The sequence below is a fragment of the Schistocerca gregaria genome, chromosome 4 (assembly GCF_023897955.1).
Source record: "Schistocerca gregaria isolate iqSchGreg1 chromosome 4, iqSchGreg1.2, whole genome shotgun sequence".
NCBI classification, from domain to species: domain Eukaryota; kingdom Metazoa; phylum Arthropoda; class Insecta; order Orthoptera; family Acrididae; genus Schistocerca; species Schistocerca gregaria.
The window spans coordinates 204,746,359-204,762,661 of NC_064923.1; the positions used below are offsets into that span (position 1 = coordinate 204,746,359).

The window sequence follows — 16,303 nt, forward strand, 5'->3', positions numbered from 1 at the left end:
CCAGCATGCATCAATATTTCTGCAGGGGACTTCCAGCAACGTGTTGAGTCCATGTCACGTCAAGTTGTTGCAGTGCGCCGGGTAAAAGGAGGTCCGACACGTTGTTAGGAGGCATTCCACGACTTTTATCAACTCATTGTAGTGTATGTTAGTTCATATCAAGCATGATTAAATACTCTGCGACACTGTGGGTGTTTTTGGACATAGATTCGTATAATGGAAAAAGCATAAACTTCAAATTGCGCTAGCAGACCTAACTTATTCGCTTTACCTTTTTAAAGCTAGCAATTGCTAATCTCTTGCGTTAGCTCTGTGCTTCTGCCAGTTTTCATCTGGCATTTAATTTACTGCTTTTGGATCAGTGTAATATTTAATTTATATAAATTTTATGATTATTATAAGTAGGTATAAAAACTAGACTTTCAAAAGTTCAAAAGTTCTCAGTGCAGTTAAATGCTAGTTTCCTGTGTTTCAACAGGGACACTTCAGAATTACCTTGTACACGTTGTAGCGGTCCATGAGAGCATCAAAACAAGTAAAGACGGCGTTCATGCTGGTCACGACGTCCATGGCGTCCTGCACCGTAGAGGAGCTGAAGTCCACCAACTCGCAGAACAGGATGGACACCTCGTCAAACGACTGCAACAAACGTGTTTACTGAACGTTAATGAAGTCAGTATTAATGAAGTCAGTATATTAAGCGGAAATTTATCATTTCCTAAACAGTGATCTATTCATTAAGAAGTTCTAAGTTTTCGACCCTTTCCATGACAAGACACGAAGAATAAGGACTCATGTGTGATACGTCATCAAAGTTTTTTTGATCTCGCAGCCTCAGAGTTTGTTACTACAGTATATTCGTTGCTCATTTTCTACTCTCATATTTATCATTCGATCAGTTGGAGTTTTATTAATTATCGGCTCAAATTTCTTTATATTCTTAAACAGAACTGGTTTTATCTGGCCTATCAAGTTTATTACTGAAAATCTAGTTGACGCCAACTTCTCTTGAAGTATGCTTCAACCGAACAGAAACAAGTTTCAGTAACGTAATTTTTGAGAGAATGTGAGATAGCCTACGAGTAACTTTAAATAAAAGGTACTTACTACAGTGCTAGAAACTTGAAATTAACAATGCTCAGATCGTGAATCACAAGTAAATTGAAGAGATAGAAACCATAGTTACTTTTTTCTGTTGCCATCCAGACGCAACGAGCTTTAGTGTATAGCTATATCTTTAGGATTGGACTTTAGAAGCTGACGCTGGCTGTTCCACTCGTCCTCAAATAGTACGTAACATTGCTAACGAGGCCCTTTTCCCTAACTTTGGTATCCAACTCCAGCGAGAAAATGCAAGAATTATTTGCTCATGAAATTAATATGACGATAGTTATCAATATCTTCCTGTACTGTGAAACCCAGCACAAAATATGTATAGTATGGATAAAAATAAGGCGACGAAAAAAATAATTTCAAAAAAATTTAGAAAATTATCAAAAGTGTTTTAGCTTATTCAGTTAGATGGTAATACGTGCCAAATGTAATTTTAAATAATTCTAAAATCTACTGGTTGCGAGATGTCACATAAATTTGAGTCAGACTGACGGCTGTTAACACCCTGATAGTACTACCAAAAATAGTAATACAAAAAACTAAATTATATTCACATCGTGTCTAAACTCATTTATATAGGTTGTAATCGTTATTTTTATTATACTGCGGATTAAACTTCGCATTTACTTAAGAATGGTTAAGTAGCGTAGTATCAATGAAGCTCTTGTGAAATAAAAAAAGCCAATAAGTTTAAAACTTATTTTTACTGATTTTTTTGTTGGTACGTTTGAGCTTAACGACTCATCGATGTAGGTGTCATTACAAACCAGTCATGGGATTTACCAAGTGCTGTTTAAGGAAAGGATGGGGAGAACTTAAATTGGTGTGGGTTTAAGGCTCACAGCTATCGAATAGATTTTGTTCTGTTTCGAGTGTTACGTATTAAATAACAAGATTTATAAAACTTTGTCAATTACGTGTGTGGGATACTGCGGCTGTTATGAATAAAGGTTTCCAGAAATAGCTACAACCAGTCGATGCTTCAATCTTTGTTAAAATGACCGGTACCACCTGATGATGAGTCGATAGTGGTTTGTAACAGGTCATGGTAAATAAATAAAAACTGAAGCATCACAAAAGGCGACTGGTCGCTGTTATTTCTGGAAACCATCAATAATATTTCTTATCTGGGAAGGGAAGATACTTATTACTGTAAATATTATTAATTTTACGAAGTAACGGGAACTTGTTTGCCTTTTCGTGGGTTGTAGATGAGATTTTTTCACGTGTCTCATTTCCATTTTTCAGCTAGTTGCTTGGTGGCGACTAAGACTGATATGCATGGAGAAAGGACCGTTAATTATTGAGAAACATATTTCAGAAGTCATTTAAAGTATTTTACGGAAATGACAGTACATGATAGCTGGAATAGCTGGCCAAAATGCCTATGCTATCTAAAATGTGTGCACTGTGTTAAGCAATGCCACATCTCTGTGGATGTAGAGTATCACTGTGCGGTCATTTTACTCGTGCTCCATTGGACGTTACTGATAACTTCAATTGTAAGCCAAGAAACAATAAACATAAAATTTAAGTTGACAAGAGACTGCGCAACAGAATACAGGGAGAAATTCCCAAGGAAACTGAGGATCATAGAAATCAGGCATGGGCGTTACGGTTGCTGCCCTACAAGTCACTGATGGTACGGCATGCCAACCAACACGGATGCTTTCTCAAGCGAAGGCCCTGCAAGCATGCATGAACATAAAAGGTTTCATAATAAGCTGCTGTAGTTCCTCCTCTCTTCCAATTTTGTATGACAAATATAGTTTTATTCAACTACGACTCAAATAATTAAGTTAGTGAATCATTTTGCTTTGACGACGTCATGAAATTCATAGTCCATTTTCCACTATTTGGCTAGATCTGATTAAATATTTTGTCACCACTAAGGCACAAAAACGAAACAAGACAGTTAACCAGCTTTATCACCTTGGAAAATAGTGTGAACCTCTGTTGTTCCTATCCTGAGCTGCAGCACGTCTCCTACATTTGGAGAGACAAAGGTAGACGTGTCAAATACGAGTGCTGAGAAGTAATGAGTGGCATAAAACAGAGTATAGCACGTCAACCCTTCGTCGCTTCAAATCTTTTGTGGCATACCTGACAGGTACTGATGGGATCCCCTCCAGAGCGCAGCCTGTCCGCCACAGGTTTCGGAATCATAGAGTACAGAAGATCATCGCCACGCTGTTTCCAGGAGTCTAGCTCTGCGTAACTCTTCTCCAGCTCCATGGAACGTTGTTCTGCTCGTTCAAACATGAGCTCCAGCCTGTAAAGCAGACGTTATAAGACACTTATTTCCTGGTCTCTGTCTAATTTGAGACTACCAATCTCATTTTTATGGGGATAGATACTTAGTTTAATTCATTTGGTGATTTCTGAGATGAAGTACAATGCTCATAAATTAAGGATAATTGCATAATGTGGTGCCACACAACGTGGCACTAAACAAAACTGGCGCTAATAGCATAGGCACATAGAGAACACACACGACACAGATCTGTAAGTCCACAGTATTGGTGATTACTTGAGAAAATCGTCCCGAAACACATGTGCTACAAAACGCCACTGTTTACTGCGCATGTACCCCGACATCAACATGGGATATGATCATCATGCGCACATACACAGGCCGCAGAACGGGTTGGCATATTCTGTATCAGATGGTCGAGCAGCTGCTGGGTTATAGCCTCCCATTCTTGCACCAGTGTCTGTCGGATCTCCTGAAGTGTTCTAGGGGTGTGAAGACGTGCAGCGATACGTCTACCGAGAGCACCCCAGACGTGCCTGATGGGGTTTAGGTCTAGAGACAGGCAGGCCACTTCATTTGCCTGGTATCTTCTGTTTCAAGGTACTCCTCCATGATGACAGCTCGATGGGGCCGTGCATTATCATCCATGAGCAGGAAGGTGGGACAAATTGCACCCCTGAAAAAGGCGGACATACTGGTGCAAAATTACTCCCCGATACACCTGACCTCTTACAGTTCCTCTGTCAAAGATATGCAGGGGTGTACGTGCACCGATCATAATCCCACCCCACACCATCAAACCAAGACTTCCATACAGTTCCTTTTCAAGATCATTAAGGGGTTGGTATCTGGTCCCTGGTTCACGCCAGACGAAAGCCAGGAGAGAATCACTGTTCAGACTATACTTGGACTCGTCAGTGAACATAACCTGGGACCTCTTGACACTAGGTTTAACGGGCTCTCCTGTGACCAGGGGTCAGTGGAATGCACCTTGCAGGTCTCCGGGCGAATAAACCATGTCTGTTCAGTTGTCTGTAGACTGTGTGTCTGGAGACAACTGTTCCAGTGGCTGCGGTAAGGTCCCGAGCAAGGCTACCTGCAGTACTCCTTGGGCGTCTGCGGGCACTGATGGTGAGATATCGGTCTTCTTGTGGTGTTGTACACTGTGGACGTCCCGTACTGTAGCGCCTGAACACGTTTCATGTCTGCTGGAATCATTGCCTTAATCTTGAGATCGCACTTTGTAGCACACGGAGGGCCCGTGTTCTGACCTACTGTGTTAGTCCAGCCTCCAGTTGCCCTAGTATTCTACCCCCCATAACGTCATCAATATGTGTTCTTTAAGCCATTTTCAACACACAGTCACCATTAGCACGCCTGAAAACGTCTGCACACTTACTCGCTGCACCGTACTCTGACATACACCAACACACCTCTGCGTATGTGGACTGTTGGCAGCGTCACTGTGCGACAACCGCAGGTCAAATGCACCCATGGTTATACCCCGAGGCGATTTAAACCCGCAAGCCGCCCACCAGAGCGTAGTTTCACCATGTATCAGGATTATCCTTGATTTATGAGTATGAGTGTATTTAGCACCTGGCGTGTGCCTACGGTGTTTACTCTCCTAAGTCAACTCCAAAAAATGTGATTTCCAGCATAATAAGGGATGAGAGCATTACTGAAATAAGATGTCTTGCCAAAAGTCTCCCGACGCACGAATGTTATATGACTCCAAGTGCACTCTTAGCGGTGCTGTTGTCAGGCACAAACATAGGAAAAGCACTAATATGCAATAAAAGCTCTGGTAGTCCCAAGAAATAAACTGACAATTGCCCGAACGTAGAAAACAATCATTAGACTTCACCATCATGTGTTTCGTAGGACTCCTTTCGTAGCACAAGTGCAGTGGTAGCGACAAATCTTGGTTACTCATCAAGGTTAACCCTCCACCCTATGTCACATGTCGATGGGTGCCACTCAAGGCTCTGTGTTGTCGCTCACCCTTTTTAACATTTGGTTAACGATATGCCAGTCCTCCCTCACTGTCACCTGGCGCAATACGCCGATGATACGGCGCTCTATACGACCGGCCCCAACACCGACCAGCTCATTGCTCGCCTCCAGAGGCAAGTGGACGCGACAGTGACATGGTGTCGTTCCATCAGTATTGCCCTCAATGCCACCAAAACTACGTCAGTCTATTTCGTTAAACGGCGCCCCATCCCCCACCACAACATCACTATTACAGGTGTCCAGATTCCATGGTCTCGTGATACCAAATACCCGTGTCTGATGGATAAAAACTGCCCTTCCATCGCCATGCGGAATATGTAAACCAAAAATGACTCAAGCTGATAAAAGTGTTGCCCTATTCACCAGCAGGGCATTGAACCTCTGCACCAAACTCCAGCTCTACCGGATGGTTGTCCACCCTTCCCTCACCGACGGCTCCATTGCGTGGGCTATGATTAGTGCCAGATGCAGACCCTCCAGCGCATGCAGAATAAGGTGCTTCGGTGGAGCCTGCATGCCCCTCCCCTCACGAAGGTAGTTACCCTCCAGGAAGAAACGGACATGGCCACACTCTCAAGACGTCCAGGCGACAGAAGGCAATGCGTCTCTATACCAAAGTAGAAGCCCTGCACGACACAGTCGCTGGATTACAAAACAGTGGCACAATGCTTCCCCAGCACTGGCGCAGACACCCTGTACCTCTCACCATCCATGAGGACTCCGATTCTGACCATGGCTAACGACAGTACTGTTACGGCAACTAATGAAGCGTTTGTGTTGATCTGACCACTCGATGGGTATCGACCATCGTAAACCATCACTTTGATACGTCCTGTAATTCGAAGTTACTTAATATTTGCCTGCAATCTGCACTTCCACCGTCATAGGATGGTGTGGCACGTAAGTCCCACAGCCACACCCTCAACGTGCACTCGAGTGATGTCTTGGGAATGACGTCATTGTAGAAAGGAGCAGTTTTACACTCCGCGAAGACAGTAAGACCGTAAGCAGCCGGTGCAGCTGTATTTCAACCTCCAACAAAAAAGAAGTACTAAAGTGAACTGTATGAATTTTTTATCAGCTATGATATCGTGCAAGTATTCCAAGAAAACTAGAAGGAAGAACGGAAGCGTGCTACAGTGACATCACATATACTAAATTACGAGCTCTTGTAAGTTTCTAAATATTGAAAAGCGAAATATATGTTCTACATTAAACTGCTCCTTCTTGTCTTCTCAAATGTCCCGAACATTGCGATGTTACATTCTTGAAAGTATCGACCATATATGGAACGCAGAAATGTGATTCAGACGGATGACGTCGGTCTAGAGGGATATTCTCAGAAGAATCCCAGTGGCCCTCTGGCTAAAAATCTTACAAGGAGAGACCAAGACGTTCGGATCACGGATTTACTTTAAGCTATGTACACTTATTGGAGTCCATTAGGACAACATACTTTGCAAGTGGAGGGCACTCTATTTAGGCGATTTCGAGAAAACTGGAAGAGAAGTTTTGTGTGTCATTAATGTACCGGTACCTTGTAACCCTGAGCACGAGATCGCAGCGGTCATATGGTTAGCGTTCAAGCTTTATGGATGCCCTCGCCTATTGGGCGTTCTTACAGGAATGACATGGCTGATGAAACTTTCACGATACCGTTAGCTTTCTGCCAGTTATTTGGGTAGTGGTTTCATTTATGCCCCAGCAGCTGGAGCTTACCAGGCAGGAGAAGATGGTGCTCTCGCTACGGACGCTGACGTGGAATACTGAACTGCGAATATATTGGCCGAGAAGACGTGCCCGTCCATGCGCCAGCCGTACTGCGGGAACTTACTACTCGTTTATTCTTTTCATTACAGTGTGGTCGCAGAAATGTTTCCTTTTCCTTGATGAATTTTTCCTTTTTTTGTTAGTAAAGTTCTAAAAATACTACTGTTGTGGTACAACATCTTAGTGGCTTGATTATTTAACTTCGGTTTTCTTTCTTCTTAGCTATAGCCAGTATAATGTTTAGTTGATTATTATAGAGGCGCACTAAAGACAGATATTTTCTTAGGGGTTTTGATATATAATGGTAATGACTGTCATAAGCCAAGCTATAAAACTCTTCGAATAAAATAAAAAAAATAAAGAAAAAATTCCGGAGTGGGCGATTCAGGGACAGGAAGAGGGAGGCATCGTGTCCAGCGTCAGGTTTCGACCCCTGCCCACCCGTTTCCCACCAGCCTGAATCTGACCGCTCTAGTTCCATAGAAAAAAGGAAAAAAACTCAGTGTAAAAAAAGGCTCCGTAAAAAAGGCTCCTTAAAAAAAGGCTCCGTAAAAAAGACTCCTTAAAAAAAGGCTCTTCTTAGCGGTGGCGTAGAACAGCTTTCAAATAATTTTGCAAATAATCTAATGTTGCCTGCAAAGCAGTCTGAATGGAAAACGCGATGCATGTGAGATTAGTGCAGCGTAACTGGATATAGCTACACAATACATGTGCACTGAAATGTACTGACGTTGATGAGACACTGATGTTCTCCGTGGATACATTAAACGCCAGTTCCCATCTAAGAGATATGTGAGAAAAGCAATGAGACTGACAACAATACGAGCGGTCTAACAACGCTTTGTTGTTCCACTTCTGTAGACCGGTGTGTCCACCCCTTCAAGATGCTCAGTCCGAGTTTCAGCTCCGTACAGCCAACGCATGAATTGCGACAGCATCGTCAGTGAATAGTGTTTTTGTTGGGTGTTACGATAATGGAAAATTGGAATTTAGAGCAAAGTGTTAAACTTGGGGGATCCACGATGTTGACATCTGAAAAGTTGAAACAGGACTATGGGGAGCATTCCTGATCATGAGCACAAGTTTTTCGCTGGCACGGAATTATTTTTGATGGCTTGAAGATGAGCATCACTCAGGGAGAACTTCAACTTCTAAAAACGACGAAAATTTCGAACGTGTGCGTGCTCTTGTGAGATCAGACCGACTTTAGACGATAAGGATGATGGGTGATCTGTTAAATACTTTCACCGTACATCAAATGTGAGCGAGGTTTTGCACATGTGAAAGGTTTGTGCCAAAATGGTGCCGAAAAACCTGACGACAACTGCGCAAAAGAACAGTCGAAGAAACGTGTGCGTTGATCGTCTGGGGAAGGTTGCCAATACCACAAATGGTCCAGTCATGTGATCATAGGTGTTGAATCCTGGATTTGTGAGTGCGATCCTCAGATAAAGCGGCAAAGTGGAGAGTAGCACAATGAGACATGTCTTCGAGCGAAAAAAGCTCGAATGAGCAAATCAAAGATCTAAACAATGCTCATTTGTTTTTTGACAGTAGGGGTATTGCGCTTAAAGAAGTTGTTCCTCCAGGATAAACTGTGAACGAAGTGTTTTACGCAGAACGTATGTGCAAGACTCAGGAAAATGGTGAATCGAGTGATCATCTTATTTTAGGTAGACTCTGTATGATTATATTTGACATTACAGACGAGTGGATGCTTCGTAACAATGCCCCATGTCACAAGGCCACTTGTTGTTGTTGTCTTCAGTCCTGAGACTGGTTTGATGCAGCTCTCCATGCTACTCTTCCCTGTGCAACGTTCTTCATTTTCCAGTACCTACTGCAACCTACATCCTCCTGAATCTGCTTAATGTATTCATCTCTTGGTCTCCCTGTACGATTTTTACCCTCCACGCTGCCCTCCAGCACTGAATTGGTGATCCCTTGATGCCTCATAACATGCCCTAGCAGCCGATCCCTTCTTCTAGTCAAGTTGTGCCACAAACTCATCTTCTTCCCAATTCTATTCAATACCTCCTCATTAGTTATGTGATCTACCCATCTAATCTTCAGCATTCTTCTGTAGCACCACATTTCTAAGGCTTTTATTCTCTTCTTGTCTAAACTATTTATCGTCCACGTTTCACTTCCATACGTGGCTACATTCCATACAAATACTATCAGAAACGTATATGGAAGGCTCAGGAAAATGGTGAATCGAGTGAGCCCTGACATTAGACACGAGTGGATGCTTCGTAAGAACGCCCCACGTCACAAGGCTACTTGTTGTTGCGGTCTTCAGTCCTGAGACTGTAACATCTATACTCGATGTTAACAAATTTCTCTTCTTCAGAAACGCTTTCCTTGCAATTGCCAGTCTACATTTTATATCCTATCTACTTCGACCATCATCAGTTATTTTGCATCCCAAATAGCAAAACTCATTTACTACTTTAATTGTCTCATTTTCTAATCTATTTCCCCCAGCATCACCTGATTACTACTACAGATATGTAGATGGTACCATCATTTTAATCAAAGGCACTAAAGATGACATCACCGAGTTGAATCAGTTCTTCAACAACTCCCACGAAAACATAAAATTCACAGTTGAACACCAAAAAGGTGACAGTATAAATTTCCTAGACCTTACCATTAGAATAAAGAACAACAGACATCAGTTTGAAATTTATCACAAGCCTACCACAACACATACCACAATCCACAATTCCTCTTGCCACCCCGCAGCACACAAAATGGCAGCATTTCGGTACATGATTAATAGAGCTATCCAACTACCACTCTCAGATGATAAATGTGATCAAGAAATTGAAATAATAAAACAAACAGCTATTGAAAATGGTTATAACAGCTCCATAGTAGACACCCTGAAACACTCAATAATGGCAAAGGAATCGCAACACAAAAAACAAAAAGAAAATAACATCTTCCATACAATCCCCTTTCTGGGTAACATTTCATACCAGATTGCCAATGTCTTCAAACGGAAAGGCATAAGCATATCCTTTACAACAGACAACAAGATTGGACAGAAGTTACCCCACAACATCTACACACGAAACCCACTTCATCACACAGGTGTGTACAAAATTGCATGTTTGGACTGTGACTACTTCTACATAGGCCAGACAGGCAGATCATTTGACATTAGGTTCAAGGAACACATGGCAGCACTAAAAAACAAAAAATACCACACATCGGCAATAGCCACCCACCTGCATGAAACAAAACACCATGTAACAACACAAGTATTAGCATCCTATATATCTAAAAAAAAAAAAAAAAAAGGCAGAAAACTAGACATCCTTGAAACACTCCAAATATACAAACATCAAATGAAACAACCAGAATCCATCTTAAATGACAAAAATGACAATATTTATAATAGTATCATCTCCGTTTTCATCAACTGCCTACACTCTTAAAAATGCACACACACACACACACACACACACGCACACACACACACACACACACACACACACACACACACACACACACACACCTAATATTTACCATAAATATTGGCAGCTACCAAGAGCACAAGAGATTGACCTCATTGACAGATAATTCATCACACCAACAGCTTGTACCCCTTGTCAGCTTAAAACTGTATGTACATCAACTACTGGCACAAGTGTATATCTATCTGCATATTTTATAGCATTAACAACAACCGAGTTAGAAAACTGCTGCGGAAGCAAAGGGAACTTCACAGCAAACATAAACATAGCCAAAGCCTTGCAGACAAACAAAAATTACGCGAAGCGAAATGTAGTGTGAGGAGGGCTATGCGAGAGGCTTTCAATGAATTCGAAAGTAACGTTCTATGTACTGACTTGGCAGAAAATCCTAAGAAATTTTGGTCCTATGTCAAAGCGGTAGGTGGATCAAAACAAAATGTCCAGACACTCTGGGACCAAAATGGTACTGAAACAGAGGATGACAGACTAAAGGCCGAATTACTAAATGTCTTCTTCCAAAGCTGTTTCACAGAGGAAGACTGCACTGTGCTTCCTTCTCTAGATTGTCGCACAGTTGACAAAATGGTAGATATCGAAGTAGACGACAGAGGGATAGAGAAACAATTAAAATCGCTCAAAAGAGGAAAGGCCGCTGGTCCTGATGGGATACCAGTTCGATTTTACACAGAGTACGCGAAGGAACTTGCCCCCCTTCTTGCAGCGGTGTACCGTAGGTCTCTAGAAGAGCGAAGCGTTCCAAAGGATTGGAAAAGGGCACAGGTCATCCCCGTTCTCAAGAAGGGACGTCGAACAGATGTGCAGAACTATAGACCTATATCTCTAACGTCGATCAGTTGTAGAATTTTGGAACACGTATTATGTTCGAGTATAATGTCTTTTCTGGAGACTAGAAATCTACTCTGTAGGAATCAGCATGGGTTTCGAAAAAGACGATCGTGTGAAACCCAGCTCGCGCTATTCGTCCACGAGACTCAGAGGGCCTTAGACACGGGTTCACAGGTAGATGCCGTGTTTCTTGACTTCCGCAAGGCGTTTGACACAGTTCCCCATAGTCGTTTAATGAACGAAGTAAGAGCATACGGACTATCAGATCAATTGTGTGGTTGGATTGAGGAGTTCCTAGATAACAGAACGCAGCACGTCATTCTCAATGGAGAGAAGTCTTCCGAAGTAGGAGTGATTTCAGGTGTGCCGCAGGGGAGTGTCATAGGACCGTTGCTGTTCACAATATACATAAATGACCTGGTGGATGACATCGGAAGTTCACTGAGGCTTTTTGCAGATGATGCTGTGGTGTATCGAGAGGTTGCAACAATGGAAAATTGTACTGAAATGCAGGAGGATCTGCAGCGAATTGACGCATGGTGCACGGAATGGCAATTGAATCTCAATGTAGCGAAGTGTAATGTGATGCGAATACATAGAAAGATAGGTCCCTTATCATTTAGCTACAAAATAGCAGGTCAGCAACTGGAAGCAGTTAATTCCATAAATTATCTGGGAGTACGCATTAGGAGTGATTTAAAATGGAATGATCATATAAAGTTGATCGTCGGTAAAGCAGATGCCAGACTGAGATTCATTGGAAGAATCCTAAGGAAATGCAATCCGACAACAAAGGAAGTAGGTTACAGTACGCTTGTTCGCCCAATGCTTGAATACTGCTCAGCAGTGTGGGATCCGCACCAGGTAGGGTTGATGGAAGAGATAGAGAAGATCCAACGGAGAGCAGCGCGCTTCGTTACAGGATCATTTAGTAATTGCGAAAGCGTTACGGAGATGATAGATAAACTCCAGTGGAAGACTCTGCAGGAGAGACGCTCAGTAGCTCGGTACGGGCTTTTGTTGAAGTTTCGAGAACATACCTTCACCGAAGAGTCAAGCAGTATATTGCTCCCTCCTACGTATATCTCGCGAAGAGACCATGAGGATAAAATCAGAGAGATTAGAGCCCACACAGAAGCATACCGACAGTCCTTCTTTCCACGTACAATACGAGACTGGAATAGAAGGGAGAACCGATAGAGGTACTGAGGGTACCCTCCGCCACACACCGTCAGGTGGCTTGCGGAGTACGGATGTAGATGTAGATGTAGAACCGATGTATTACCCCAACCTTTAATACACTCCTGGAAATGGAAAAAAGAACACATTGACACCGGTGTGTCAGACCCACCATACTTGCTCCGGACACTGCGAGAGGGCTGTACAAGCAATGATCACACGCACGGCACAGCGGACACACCAGGAACCGAGGTGTTGGCCGTCGAATGGCGCTAGCTGCGCAGCATTTGTGCACCGCCGCCGTCAGTGTCAGCCAGTTTGCCGTGGCATACGGAGCTCCATCGCAGTCTTTAACACTGGTAGCATGCCGCGAAAGCGTGGACGTGAACCGTATGTGCAGTTGACGGACTTTGAGCGAGGGCGTATAGTGGGCATGCGGGAGGCCGGCTGGACGTACCGCCGAATTGCTCAACACGTGGGGCGTGAGGTCTCCACAGTACATCGATGTTGTCGCCAGTGGTCGGCGGAAGGTGCACGTGCCCGTCGACCTGGGACCGGACCGCGGCGACGCACGGATGCACGCCAAGACCGTAGGATCCTACGCAGTGCCGTAGGGGACCGCACCGCCACTTCCCAGCAAATTAGGTACACCGTTGCTCCTGGGGTATCGGCGAGGACCATTCGCAACCGTCTCCATGAAGCTGGGCTACGGTCCCGCACACCGTTAGGCCGTCTTCCGCTCACGCCCCAACATCGTGCAGCCCGCCTCCAGTGGTGTCGCGACAGGCGTGAATGGAGGGACGAATGGAGACGTTTCGTCTTCAGCGATGAGAGTCGCTTCTGCCTTGGTGCCAATGATGGTCGTATGCGTGTTTGGCACCGTGCAGGTGAGCGCCACAATCAGGACTGCATACGACCGAGGCACACAGGGCCAACACCCGGCATCATGGTGTGGGGAGCGATCTCCTACACTGGCCGTACACCTCTGGTGATCGTCGAGGGGACACTGAATAGTGCACGGTACATCCAAACCGTCATCGAACCCATCGTTCTACCATTCCTAGACCGGCAAGGGAACTTGCTGTTCCAACAGGACAATGCACGTCCGCATGTATCCCGTGCCACCCAACGTGCTCTAGAAGGTGTAAGTCAACTACCCTGGCCAGCAAGATCTCCGGATGTGTCCCCCATTGAGCATGTTTGGGACTGGATGAAGCGTCGTCTCACGCGGTCTGCACGTCCAGCACGAACGCTGGTGCAACTGAGGCGCCAGGTGGAAATGGCATGGCAAGCCGTTCCACAGGACTACATCCAGCATCTCTACTATCGTCTCCATGGGAGAATAGCAGCCTGCATTGCTGCGAAAGGTGGATATACACTGTACTAGTGCCGACATTGTGCATGCTCTGTTGCCTGTGTCTATGTGCCTGTGGTTCTGTCAGTGTGATCATGTGATGTATCTGACCCCAGGAATGTGTCAATAAAGTTTCCCCTTCCTGGGACAATGAATTCACGGTGTTCTTATTTCAATTTCCAGGAGTGTATATGCAACATGCAATCTTAAGACTCCTTGCCATGTAAATGTTTGCTCTCATAATCACTCTTTCGTCTCTCTCTCTCTCTCTCTCTCTCTCTCTCTCTCTCCCTCCCTCTCTCTCTCTCTCTCTCTCTCTCCCAATCAAAGAGTGTAATGTATGTATGACTATACTGTTGTACCCAATATGATCATTGTAATTAAGTCTGTAACATTTCACCTAATTGTTATCGACATGTATGAAGTTTAAGTCATTTTAACATTTCACCTGATTGTATAACGAGTATGAATGTTTAGCGGGTTTAGCTTGTCAGAATTGGATTTATATACGACCTGAAGTACACACACATATATTTGACACCTCAAAACAAACACCGCCAAATGCTTAAAGCAATTGTTCTGTAATAATGTTTTTACGATGTATACTCTTTGCACTTTGCGATTATGTCTTCTCTTCTGCTATACGATCCTTACACCCAGCTGATTTCTGACGCCATATTTGTTTACAAATGTGGCAGTATACATGTGATGTGTTACGACAGCAAAAGGAACCTGTGACCACTGAAGGTACTGTAGTTTACTTATTTAATGTTTACCATTTGATATCAGTTTAATTTTTTTGTCAAAAGTAATCCTAAACCATATTCTGAAATAGTGTCTTGTTTCTCCACTAGGCAGTGTCACAAGTTCCTCCAAAAATCGTAACACAACACACACACAAATGTAATACTTACTTATGTAAATCCACCCGGTGATGGAGGTTTAAACCTTCGAAACGCGTCGTGGAAATAAATAAAAACGGTGACTGGTAACAGTGAACTTGTTGTTTCATTTAATTAACATCACTGAATTTTTGACCTCAAAAGGGATTCCTGTTGTTCCACAGCCCTCCTTATTCACCTGATATGGTTTCTCGTAGTTTTTTCTTTCCCTGAAATTGAAAATGTCTTAAAAGGACTCCGGAGAACGTTCATAGAATGTGACTGAATTTTTAAAGACCCTACCAGTTAGAGCCTTTCAACGCTGCTGCCAAGACAAAGATGACTCCGTCGGTGTACAGCTTCCGAAGGGAACTACTTTGAAGGGGACAATACTGTTGTTGAAAAAATTAAAAACTGTGGTAGATGTAAAGCCAGTCTCATTATTTTTTCCATACATCTTGTGAAAGGGATATTTCTAGCTGCACATGTATACAGCGTCCCTGGACAGACTTGGACTAGGTATGTTACGTGCTGTGCTGTAGTGCACTGTACTTACTTGGAGTAGTGCTGCCAGCCAGTGAGCACCATCTCGCGGCTGAGGCCGTGCAGGTTCAGGTCGTTCAGGAACAGGCCCATGTTCATCAGGTCGTCCAGGTTGTTGATCCTGCAACAGAGTTTAGTGTTCCAGACGGCGCTAACTTCTCTTATCTCGATGTCCTGCTTTTGTTACACTGTCCCAGAAATTACTCGCCTGCACCGGGATGCTGGTATCACTGTATTTCATTTGATGCTCAAAGGCGAGACAGCATTCGCTGACAACTGATATACTTGGCTGCACCAGCAGGATACAACACTTGTGATCATTACTTACCCGTAGAACAGTTATCATAACTTGTCGAACTTCCGACGTGCCACGTTCCCACGATGTATTGCATATAATTCTTTTTCGGAACTCTGCATTATATTTCACGCAATACAGTAGATTTAATTACGGCGGGGGCACAGATACAAAGTGGAAGCTTTTTCGAAGCACTATTCCGATATGACACCACCGCACGGAAGGTATGCGAGTCTGGTTTCTTCATCATTGCTACCGGTTCCCTCTGCAGGTGGTGTCGATTTGATTTGCAGGGCGCAACCGATCCGCCGTTCTGCGTATCTGTTATTTTTGAAAACATCCCACAGATGTCTCAGTTGTTCGACGAGGCTTGATTTCTGAGACGGAGTAGGTGCTCTGTGTAGCTGTGTACTAAGCAAGGACCTTCTTTGTGGTGTGGTGATGATGGTTTGTGGCATGCGGTTAGAGAATATGGGCGGAATTCCTGCAGATATCGCGTCCCAGTGATCCATCCGCACTTTTATTAACCACAAAGTCATTTTATTTCCATCATGAACTTTATACTTA

The 16,303-nt window shown here is 43.7% G+C and overlaps 1 protein-coding gene across 1 annotated transcript in view; it reads right to left on the reverse strand.

The window, feature by feature from the left end:
* Window positions 1-16,303, reverse strand: part of LOC126365774 (soluble guanylate cyclase 89Db-like) — a 430,509-nt gene that overhangs the window by 48,689 nt on the left and 365,517 nt on the right. The window contains exons 7-9 of the mRNA XM_050008298.1: window positions 15,455-15,562; window positions 3,217-3,385; window positions 496-639 (exon numbers count right to left, since the gene is read on the reverse strand). Of these exons, the coding sequence (XP_049864255.1) occupies window positions 496-639; window positions 3,217-3,385; window positions 15,455-15,562 (421 nt within the window). The remainder of the gene's footprint in view (window positions 1-495; window positions 640-3,216; window positions 3,386-15,454; window positions 15,563-16,303) is intronic.